This window comes from Pyxicephalus adspersus, chromosome 2 (genome assembly GCF_032062135.1).
Source record: "Pyxicephalus adspersus chromosome 2, UCB_Pads_2.0, whole genome shotgun sequence".
Classification (NCBI taxonomy): domain Eukaryota; kingdom Metazoa; phylum Chordata; class Amphibia; order Anura; family Pyxicephalidae; genus Pyxicephalus; species Pyxicephalus adspersus.
Window position 1 is genome coordinate 18,691,572 of NC_092859.1, and position 12,264 is coordinate 18,703,835.

The window sequence follows — 12,264 nt, forward strand, 5'->3', positions numbered from 1 at the left end:
CTTCAATTACTATGCAAGGTTTGACAACTGCTTTGCTGTGTGAATGAGGTTGTGGTGCAGTTCTTCCTCCAGAGGGAGAAAAGCAACCATCTGTATGGCTAGTTGCTTCCAGGAGTCCACCACAACCACAGCCATGTGTAAATGTGCACAAAATGGTTACCAATTGCTTCCATGAATGGTTGGAACGTGGTTGTGCCTGAGGAAGAATGCTGTGGTCAACTGCAAATCTGAAATGGCTCTAAAAGTTTATGTATCTTGGATTTTGTCCAGAACCTAATTTAATGTACAGCGATGCATAATATTTTGGCACTATATAAATTCTTTATATTATTAATAATAGTAACACCAGAAGGTCTATGTCTTTATCTGATCCTAATTGGCAAAATGGCTAACGTGACCTGATGACATTTGTATATCTGAGCTGCATACTCATTCAGGGTCCATGATTCAGAATGTAATAAAGCAGTGGTTCTGAACGGCAACCAGACAAGATGCATTTTTTAGAACCAGGTCATAAATGGCATCTTTCAGTATAGGTCCACTTTAGGAAATCCTGTAGGGTGCTATGAACATTTGTTGCTTATTGTACCAGAATCATGATCAGGTAGGAGTCATCTCATATCTGTGAATACATTTACATTCCTCCGCCTGATCTGATCCTCAGCTGTATTTCACCTGAAGAGCCCTCTTCATTTACAAGAGTTTACTCCTCCCCTCTATATATTTCAGAACTACATTAATAAATGACACCATAATATATTCACTACACAGTGGGATGTGACAATACAGACTAGCTTCTAATGGATCATTTTCTAAGTTGTTTCATTATGAACAATCAATGCAAAACACATTTTCTGTTCACTGCCTTTGCTCAGGCTGATTATTTATGGAGTTCTGCTGTCTGCTTACAGCTTTAATTAGACAGAGCAAAACAAGTGTGTCTCCACCATTTCCCGAGAACTCCATAGAAGAGTCAGTGGGCCAGATTTATGAAAGCTCTCCAAGGCTGAAGAGAATACACTTTCATCAATGAAGCGTGGTGATCCAGCAAACCTAGAATGGATTGCTGGAGGTTTGCTGAATCACCCAGCTTCTCTAATAAAAGTGTATTCTCTTCTTGGAGAGCTTTAATAAATCGGGGTGAGTGAGTCATTATATCATGGAAAATACAAACCTCATCCTATATCCTCTACCTGATCAACCGTCCTAATACCAAATGGCAGCTCAAACGTATTTTCTGCATGGCCGCAGAAGAACACATCCTGCCTATTTATAAACAGATTACTCATGTCTTCTGTTTGCTGAAAATATCTTCATTCAAATTTCTAAAATTGAACACTATGTGGTTCTGCAAGTTTTTGCAGAAAAGTTTAGTTTACATAATTGCAGGGGAATATAATGTATAAATAGGACTACAGGTTTAATCCTGCACCAAAAAAACAAAACAAAAAAGTGACAATCCTTAGGATATGGTTGTTCCATTCCTGCTTTAAAATGACCATATAAAAAAACATTCTATGAGCTTATCATTTAAATTGGTTCTTCCAAAAATAAAGCATTGACAAAAGAGTTAGGATTGTACATAGCTTGGCCCTGGCTTCTGGCACCGGAGGTGCAGGTGATGTCACAACACTTTACTGCCTCCCCCTGAAAATACTAGGTGCTCATAATCCCGAGAAATTGCCCTCCAGCACATTGTAGGGGTGCTTTGTGGGATTTTGCTAGTAGAGAATTAAACTCATGTTTATTTGTTTTCACACCAGTTGTCATCAGGCCCCTAAGTCTCCACCATCAGTGATGGGAATGTCATTTGTGAAATACCTTTATGATTATATTGCATTTCCTGCCGATCATCCAGGTGTGCAATGAAGACGCAGATTACCCTGACACTATGGTATGTAAACATAAGTCAGTCATACCCACAGACCTGCTGGAGAAGGATGATGACATGAAGGCTGTTACCTTTTCACCGGTATCAGGAAGCTTCAATCACATTCCTGGCACCATAGGGGAAATGCAGAGCCCGTATTTTGAATCTAAGTACAATTCATTATTCATCTACATAGGATATCAAACATTGCCATAAATAAATGCTGGATTGGATGGGTGGATAATTTTGCCTTGTGCAATGAAGAATCAGTGTTATGAAAAAATGTTCCTTTTTAAAGTCAGGAATGCACGGCGCTTCTATCTCTGATTGATTAAAGCCTGGAGGGGATACACATTCATCCATAAAGCTGGGTGATCCGTTACCTGAAATGGATTTCTTCAAAGTCATTTGCTTATTGTTAGCAAGCGTTTTTAATCCTGGACCAGATCCATTCCAGGTTTGCTGGATCACCCAGCTTCACTGATGAAAGTGTATTCTCTCCAGTCTTAGAGAGCTTTAATAAATCAGGCCCATTGTCACTGTGTAATGGGGCTTTGTTGATAACGTTAGAGGATATTGGCCACCAGTCCAGATTCTTTCATCTCCATCTCTCCCCACAACTTTTATTTATGTTACTCAATAAGGAAACATTGCCAACACAATTATGTTACAATTAATTACAATGAATACAATTCAGTGGGTCTCATGTCACAGTTGGTAAGTTTTAATAACACATTATTAGTCCAGTGATTTTGGCCTCAGGAATTACCAAAGCTTGCAAAAGAACATGAGAACATGACTTCAGTGGAGAAACAGAGGCCATCAGGACCCCAGCAAGCCTGGGGCTGGATAATGGATAAAATGTAAAACTACACATAGATCAGATCAGCACCCTGCTCTCCTCTTTGGAAGCTGTAAGCGTTCAGTTACGAGAAAGGTAATTGCACGTTTCAGTTAAGAAACGTGCAATTCAGATGGCTTTTAGAATGGTTCTGTACTCATGTGATTGTGCAAACGATTACACAGGGATCCAGTATACAAATGAACATAAATCATCATCATAAAACATTTTAATTACCCTACAACTAGACCAAATGGTTACTTTTTATAATTTAATGATACTCAGCTTTACCTTACCTCTTTCCTCTTCAATCTCTCATAGCCCTTGGAGCACCCTGAATCTATTAAAAAACATAATCAATAAATGTAACTTTGTTTTAGCTGTCCATGTGACGTCATGGGTCCCCTTTCTCTGGCAATGAGAGGCTCCTAATGACATATTGATAATCCTTACAGGCTTTCCTGTGTCCAGAGCCACCAGGGTGCAGGTCTATGGTAACTGGGACTTACACGAGGTTGAATTATTAAATGCATTAATTCCAGAAGTACTAGAAGCAGTATGTCTCCAGGATGCATATTGCCACAAAAAAAGATGCATCATTCATTTTATCCCCCTACAAAACTAATTTTCTTATTATCGTGCAGTTGAGCTTTAACTTCAATTTTTTTTTAAATAGGTGATTTTGTCGCTTGCAGCATTGCAAAGAAAATCCAAGAACAGCAGTTACTTGCCTCCCTATACATATATAATATATAATATTGAAAACATAAAAACGATAAATACCAAAATGATCAAGCTAATGTTTTTAGGATTCGGAATGGCAGTACAAAAGGGACTTCTCAGTGCTTATTTCTCCAAAGCTATGACCTCCAGCAGAATCATCAAACATACCTCCATGTGTCCTGGCAGTTCCAGCCTTTGCTAAAGGACACAATACTAATAGAGAGGCCAGCGGGAGGAAGCACAGTGCATGACAATGTAGGATAGTGAAGTGAGAATTCACCACCCACTGGGGAGGAAAGACTTACAGCAAACCTAAACCCACAGATTTAATTGTTTCCAATTGGTAGTCAGGCTAGAAATGTTTAATAAAGCCTGAGTATGGTAACAGTTGCCAGCTTGCAAGCTCTTGACCCAAATTTTAAGCATTTGAATGGGTTTTTTAATATTATTATAATTAAACAGGATTTATATAGCGCCAACATATTACGCAGGGCTGTACATTAAATAGGGATTGCGAATGACAGACTAATACAGACAGTGATATAGGAGGAGCGGACCCTGCCCCGAAGAGCTTACAATCTAGTAGGTGGGGGAATTTCACACACAATAGGATGGGAGATATGTAGTGGTGGTTTCAATTGACAGAAGAAGACGGGTAGGCAAGTTTGAAAAAATGGGTTGTGTCAAGGCTGATCATACATGCAGCTCAATGGCAAATAAAGATAGGATAGGCATCATCTCCAAATGCAATGCCATAGTGGGGTTTATGTATGCTTTGAGACTAAAATTTGGCAGATGTTAGATTTGGATGGCTTGGCATAAAAGGGACTGCATGTTATAAGTGCATTTCTGTCTAATTGCTTGGCTTACTATTAGAGAAATGACTTGTTTTTTTAGTAATGACAATCTTGATAAAATAAACAATAGTGCTTCTAGATAGAAAATCTATTTCCACAACTGATGTTTCTATTGCATAACATTGTCAGTTTAAGGAATGTCGGCATCGCTCAGTCAGTTAATGTGGCTCGGAAGCCTCACCAGGTAATAACGGCTTGGGACGGGCGGTGATGGTGTAAATGAAATATGTATACTGCAGATTTTATTCAGAAAGCAGAGTTAGGAGTACACATCTCCTTTATACATATGGCCAAACATCTTTACACACAAAGTGAATCTGTATTGCAATTTTAAAGCCTATTATGAGTACCTATTCCTGAACAGTTGAATTTAGACTAAATTTTGAAAGAATATTGGCACAATGGTTAGTGAAACTCCATAGACAAAAAGTCAGTGGGATCGATTGTGGAGAGTAGATTGAAAAACTGTGTAACCTGATTTTGGTCCATGGGTAAGGTGGGTTAGGACATGGATGGGGAAGCAGAAGTAAGAATTGTGGCTGAGAGGGTGGAAGAGTAAAAGCTCATCATGGATGGGAGAGGAAGCATTGAGTGATCCAATCACGGCTATTAGAAATAGACTATTATTAGCCATAAACATTAAGTCCATCTGCTGCAAATTGTGTAGGTTCTCCATGTTCTGCCAAAACTCTGTCTCTAATCTGTTAAGGCATTGGACATACAGGAAGGCTTCCTGTGAAATCTGGAATCAATATATTAGTAACAGAAACTTTAAGTCACACTGCCTCCACGAGCCCATCTTCTTCCCATAGTACATCCTGCTGCTCACACATGCAAACATCCATGCACCTGACCTAAAGTAAAAGTCATTTATCAAAGTAGGTCACTTTCTTCCATTGCCGCCAGTAACATGTCCATTGTAGGTGCTTTTCATGGAGAACAGGGGTCTGCATGGGTAGGCTGACTACTCAGACTATGAAACCCCATTTACAGCAAGCCGATGTCATTCTTTAACCTCTCTCTTCTGACCAGGCATTAGGTTTTTTTAGCAATTTGTAATATAGTAGCTCCTCTTTGGACTGGTGAACCTCAGATGCCTTTGACCGTTGACGTTTACTGGCCGGCCTTCCCTGTACCGCTTTGAAGGGACCAAAATCCAAACATCCAACCACCACATTTTAGCCCTTGAAAATTTTAAAGTAGAACCAACAAAAATAGGAAATTTTACAAGGTATTCAAGACCTGTACACTTTTTACCTTCCAACATTGGAACTTGTGGGGGTGGAAAAAACATGTGGTAGTCATAGCAATGAAATTAGGAATAGATAAAGGGTGTTTGTTTCATTAAAACATCTCCATTCCATGCTATTGTCATGCAAAACATTACAGATTTAATGTACAATGACACAAATTACAGTGATTTTCACCTTTTCAAGATAAGAAAATGGGTAACATGGGCCAATGTCTAACAAAGGAACAATCCCCCTCCACCCACTCTATTCCTATTCCTTTTATTGCATACAAGGTGATGTGTACATATATTTGTGGATTAAAGATCATTTACTGTTGAGAATAGGGGTGATCCATATAGAAGCTCAGGCCCCTTCCTTTCTAATGCCAAAAAGTTCAGGTGGGCATTTATTGCTCATAACCAAGGACCCTTACATACTAAAAGGACTGCCAACATTATTCATTGGAGGCTTCTGGAGCTTTGTATCCCCAGAAATTGCAAAATAACGTCCAGTGCCACTGATCGTTTTGAGTTGTAACAGCCAAACAGTAGTAGTATTTTGCTTGGTCACTATATGGACAACTGACCTCGTAGTTTACATTCCCACCACTGCTCTGTCCCTCTTCCAGGACCTATGCCGAATAAGGCAGGAAATCATTCTTCCCACACACAGCATCTGTACATAGCACAATCAACACACTTAAAATGTCAGAAGAGGTGTGCTTCAATTTACAATTTGGTTCTTTGGACATTATTTGTAGAAATCCCTTGATACATGGTAAACTCTGAGCTGCCTAGAATAGAATACTTGGGGAAGTTGCAGTCAAGTAAAAGTGGCAGCATCACAATCTCTCCAGTGGAATTAGGCTATGTACACATGTGTAATAATTGTCGTTGGAAAGGATCTCTCACAATCCTTTCCAACTGCACGATGCATGAAGGACTTCTGTACAAACAGCACTGTTCTGCTCTATGGCACCCTGCTGCGCTCTCTCCCCCTTCACTTCCATTACGATCATTCGTCATTCGTGGATCCGCCAGGACGGTCATTCGGGCGACGACGGTTGTAGCCGGTAAATGGTTGAGAACCATTGCACATGTGTACCCAGCCTTAGCCTTTCGCAGACCATTGTGGAGATGAGGACCCATACAATCCAAGTCTCTGCCTTGCTTTCTAATCCCCGCCACAGAAAGTTACACACATTCAATAATGGTCGTTGGAAAGGATCTGACTGCAGTATGCATGAACAAGTGCTGTACATACAGCGCCATTATGGAGGGGAGGGGGAGAATGACTGAGCGGCACCCCGCTGCATTCTCTCCCCTTCCCCTCCATTACAATTGTTCATGGATCTGACGCAATGGATCGATGACCGACCAGGGTTGTACACACGCCAGATTCTCATCCGATATATCCTGAGGCGATGATCGGATGAGAATCATTTGACTTGTGTACGTAGCCTTAAAGTAGTGATAAAAACAATTAAAAATAAATAAATAAATAAAAAACAAAAAAAACAAAAACACGCAAGCTAGTGAAAAACAAAACAAAAAACACTAAAAACAGGTAATAAAAAGATAGAAACCATATATAAAAACGCCAACTGAAGCCGATTCTCTTTATTAAGGAACTTGTACTGGAAAAAAGAAAATCTTAGAACATAATTTAAAAAAAAATACAAACTGAAAATGTAGCAAAATATATGATTTTTTTTGTTTATAGCAACTGACAGCTACCAGCCACTTTACTACCAAACTGGTATATATTTCATAACATTTTTTTAAAAAGACATGTAAATATATAATTCATATTTATACATTTTCTAGCTATATACACAATGAAGGCATAAACGGGTTCTGCTACCCATATTTATATTACATAATTAGCTTGAAACCTGTTAAAAGGAAATAAAATCTCCCATTTTTCAGGATAATGTGAACTAGACCAATACCTCAATTGCATTCCTTCCCAGTATGTGTGACCTATAAAAAAAAAAAAAAATGTATAGAACTATATGACCAGGAGGATTGTGGGCAGGAGCCAAGACGCAGGTCTAGATCAGACAACCAAAAAACCAGTGGCAAGTTACCCGGTTTATTCTTTGTACCATTGGCTGGCCAGCAGAGGTTACATTATGACGGTTAAAATCATGTACAGGATTTAAGCACGGTCTGCTTATGGGAGGTGCTTTACAACATTCCTTCAATTTTTTAAGACTGACAAACAAATACGAAGAATAATGATATCCTTATTAGTGTTTCTGCATGGTCAGTTCAACTAATTGCGGACCTTGGTGGCGCATCTTGAAAAGAAGAGCTTATCCAAACATTGTGTTCTGGAGAACGTCAACTAGGGGCTACATTATGTTGATCTCCAAATGTTCTTGCATGCTCCAAATGAATGTACAAAATAGCCAAGAGAAACATGGATAACCACTGTAGTTTGTCTTTAAGGTCTGAGGATAGCCACAAGGCAACATCATGAGGGGGCATCTTATAGTCCTCCAAGATCTTATCGGTTTGCATTTGCCATTTGGATTCCTGTGATGGATCGAGCTGTCCTTACGAGTTGACATCATTGTACCTACACTGTAATCAGGACATTTTAGTGTGGACACCAGCCATAAGCTATGGATCACTTGGTCTTGTTTCCCTTTTAAACATCTGAATGAAGTAAGACTGATGATCTGGAATACCATGGTTCTTGTGAACTGAAAAGAATGAATGTTTTGTTTTAGGAATGCATGAAAAGTTACAAAGTCATAGAGGGGAAACCTCAGATTGGGTGGTCAACGTTTTTTAAGTCCTCCATTGGCGTATTTGGGAAGACAAGGTTCGTCTGGTAAGGGATCGTGGGAAAAAACTGAATCTTCTCCCGAAGAACACGTGGAGCTTCTTGTGTCTGGGAAACAAGGAGAATACTGACTGACTGGCATGGCCAAATCGAGGTACTCCTAAGGAAAAGAGAAGGCACAGCGTTATTTATGTATTATACAACATAATATCACAATAATGCACACTTTACATTTCCTTACAAGGTTTTTTACCTGGTTAGAACTAAGAGCCACTATACGGTCAAGATCTTCCACCAGCTGTACAAAAGTGGGTCTCTGGCACGGCACCGCGTGCCAGCAGTCTCTCATCATCATGTATCTGGGGAAAGAAAGAAACAATGTAAATAAATCAAGGAGATGTACCAGTTATAAATGTTAATTCTATTTAGCTCCAGAATATTAATAGGTCAGCTCATTACCAAGAAATTCTCAATTATAGGTGGCATGAAGTAATTAAGTATCCAGCCTGAACAAAGTGATCATTATTTGGGTTTTTTTTTGGGACCTTTTTCCACCTGAATGGTCTGTTCACAACCCACATGAATATGCGGTGGATTTAGGACAACTTGTTGGTTTTTATTAGTCTGACAAAATGCTAAACTTAGGCTCGAAAAGTTTAAAGATTACATAAAAAAGTTAAATCAGTTAAAACTTTAAAGGAGGGATGAAAAGGCTTTTGCTAATCAAGGACATTAGAAAAGACTAACATTTGTTTATAAAAAACAAAGACCTGAACCTTTGCAACCATGTGCTGTGGACTGAATAATTACAGATGAAGTTGTTTGTACACTGTTAAAGTGGTCATACTCATGCAAACCTAGGATAACCTTTCAAGTGAAAAATCCAATACCAACTGTGAAGCATGGTAAATATTATGGTTTGAACGTTGCACTATATCAATCTTTTACAATACACCATTATACCTATTAGTATTTGTTGAATACATTGTTGCACAATCAAATTTTGCTTGTGTTTATCACCTTTATGTGTAGGCATTTTTAAAATGAAGACCATACATTTGCCTATTTAAAATATGTTGAGGAAAGTCAAATCATGTCCTTAGGGTGTACATACTTTTTCACATGGGATTTCTGTGAGTGCGGGCATCCATCAAACAAGAATTTTAGTTTCATTACCCCCTTCCTGATCTACTTCTGAACTATTCCACAATCCCATCAGCAGTAACAGAATACAACAGCAGATTACAGAAAACATATATAAAATATTCTATACTCACAGTTCATTGGTGCAATTTGAGGGCTTGTCCATCCGATGTCCTTCCTTTAGTAACTTAAATAGTTCCTCCATTGGGACCCCAGGATATGGCGAGCCTCCAAGTGTAAAGATTTCCCAAAGCAATACACCAAATGACCACCTGGAATAACGCATGGCATTAGTACACAAGATTTATTGCAACTCCTAGAAAACACAAACTATAATTTATTTCAAGTTTCCTGTTATAAAAAAAAAAAAAGTCAGATGAAATGGCTGCCTAATAGCTTTAAATTTCCATGCCTTAGCTCACTTAAAGTACATTTTCTGTATTGTAAAGTAAATAAAGACCAGCAGGGAGACTGAGACGTTTTCATAATGGATGCAGCAGGTGTACCCAACATATAATTACTGGAACACCCAAGGTACAAAAATAGCAAATAAAATGATTTAAAGGAACGACTTCGGGTAGACGAGTAGCACACTGGAAGGTGTGGCCTGGGGTAGCTTTGACACAAGTCACTGCACTGAGGGTACAGAAACTCCAGACAGGGGGAGAAAAAAAACCAAAAACCACACAAACTGCAACAATTCTTCCTTTTTACTTCAGCATTACCATTGTGTAACCTCCTGCACAACACTGAAAACAGGCATAATGTGCAGGACAAAAAGGAAATTTGTCAGGGATGGTACACCTACAGTTCTGCTCTAGAGAGGCCATGTGTAAGCTTATTTTCCATAATGGCTGCAACCTTGGTCCATACTGGCTAGCCTTGTGTGACCTGGGTGATCTAACTCCCGCTTGTAGACATTACTTTCCTGGCACACCCAGCATGCCAGGATTGTGCACTGTAAAGCACATGCAGATTAGTAGATAGCTAGCAGAAAACCCAGCATTTTTTGTTCAATAAAAACCCTCTTGCTTGTAATTTAATTTAAAAAAGTGGCCTGCTTGGGCTGTAGTTTTGAACTCTTCTCAGTAGGTCATACCGGATCGGAAAAATGCAACCTGATGCTCAATGGGGTTTTGCGGTCCTGTGATGTATTTTAAACGTGTCAAAAGAACAGGCTAATCAACATGATCCCTATAAATATGGACCTGATACAGACCATAACTTAGCTCAAAGAATATGCCCATAGCAACAATAAATAAAGTGGGAATGACTTAGCTGTCAAGCTATATAGGCAATGATTTATATATCCTAATATGTGTGCGCAATTAAATTAGGGAACTGAAATACATAAAGATTCAGTAAAACAAGTTTGCTCAAGCTTACAAAAAGATACACAATATACTTACACATCACTTTGATGGGTATAAATTCGGTCAAATAGAGCTTCAGGAGCCATCCATTTTACTGGCAGTCGGCCCTAAACAACAAATTTAGATGTCACCATTTTGTCATAGTCAAGGCATTGATTACATTGATGTCAAAATAAAACACTATCCTGCACATTTCTATAGGACCAAATCCTGGTAACAAAAAATTCTGTAAGACAGCTGAAATGCACTAAATCTAAATGATAAAAAGACAGGCAAAAGCTGAATTCTAGGAAGTTTGGAAATTATATAAACAAGGTCACTTCAGGTGTTCATAGAACCTAAATCCTGTTTTGCAAGAAGCCCTATATTATGGAACAACATCCAGGGGAATCCTCTAGACAGCAACAAGCTGTGAAAAAATGTCGTGAAAGCTATACAAGGCATCAGAATACGGTCATAGATTAGCACTAAGAATATTATAAACAGCAATGAGCAGAATAAACACTTACATTTGTTGTCTTTTTGTAATAGTCAATATGGTGGATATCACGAGCAAGACCAAAATCAGCAATTTTCATTACATTATCCTCAGTTACAAGGACATTCCGAGCAGCAAGATCTCTATGGATGCACTGAAAGTGAAAAGGAAAATACATCAATGGTATTTAAAATTTGAAGCCATATTTTTATCGTAGTGGTTATGGTCTATGTGAGAATGTAAGTTAAAACTCATAATCCCATTCTTTTCATTGTAGCTCCCCTCGATTATAGAAAAGCATTTTCAATACCAACTCAAGGGTTAAATTAGAAGTAAAAAAAAAAAAAAATCTACCTTTTTGGAAGCGAGATATTCCATGCCTCTTGCCACTTGATAGGCACAGGAGACCAGGTCTTTGAAGGTGAGCTGTTCATCGGCAGCACAACTAGGATTATAGCAATATTCCATACCAGGTGGACGCCTGGCACGGAGATATTCACGAAGATTTCCTTTAGCAGCATATTCAACAATCACATATAAAGGACCTAGAACAACAACATAGGATTCAATACACACACAAAAATGCAATCATGTTCTAGCTTCCGGCAGTTTATACCGGTAGCGGTGTTGGTGTAAGCTCACGTTTCAGTTCTTATCGATTTGTAACATTCCCGGAATAAAACAATTATATTTGCAACACTCCAGGAAAATCTTTAAACCCAGATATACAAATTATTGGCTCTCATATGTCTTATATCTGTCCAGCTAGAAATTTACACAGCACAGGGCAGAAGATATAATTTTTCTCTGCTGCAGCTAAGAAGTACTTGTGCCTCTCCAATCCCATGAGATGACTGTGAAAATCAGAATATTGTGAATAAAAAATAAATAAAAAAAGGACTGAGTGGACATAGAATATAGCTATAAACATTTCTACTGCTGTGACTGTACTAG

At 38.7% G+C, this 12,264-nt stretch overlaps 1 protein-coding gene across 4 annotated transcripts in view; it reads right to left on the bottom strand.

Annotated features, from left to right (window-relative positions):
* Positions 1–7,127: 7,127 nt before the first annotated feature.
* FGFR1 (fibroblast growth factor receptor 1) overlaps positions 7,128–12,264 on the bottom strand; it is a 57,481-nt gene continuing 52,344 nt past the window's right edge. For all 4 annotated transcript variants that reach the window (XM_072399794.1, XM_072399793.1, XM_072399791.1 and 1 more), the window contains 6 exons: positions 11,665–11,855; positions 11,342–11,464; positions 10,869–10,939; positions 9,594–9,731; positions 8,570–8,675; positions 7,128–8,476 (listed from right to left, as the gene is read on the bottom strand). In XM_072399794.1, the coding sequence (XP_072255895.1) occupies positions 8,312–8,476; positions 8,570–8,675; positions 9,594–9,731; positions 10,869–10,939; positions 11,342–11,464; positions 11,665–11,855 (794 nt within the window). In that variant the 3' untranslated portion in view covers positions 7,128–8,311. The remainder of the gene's footprint in view (positions 8,477–8,569; positions 8,676–9,593; positions 9,732–10,868; positions 10,940–11,341; positions 11,465–11,664; positions 11,856–12,264) is intronic.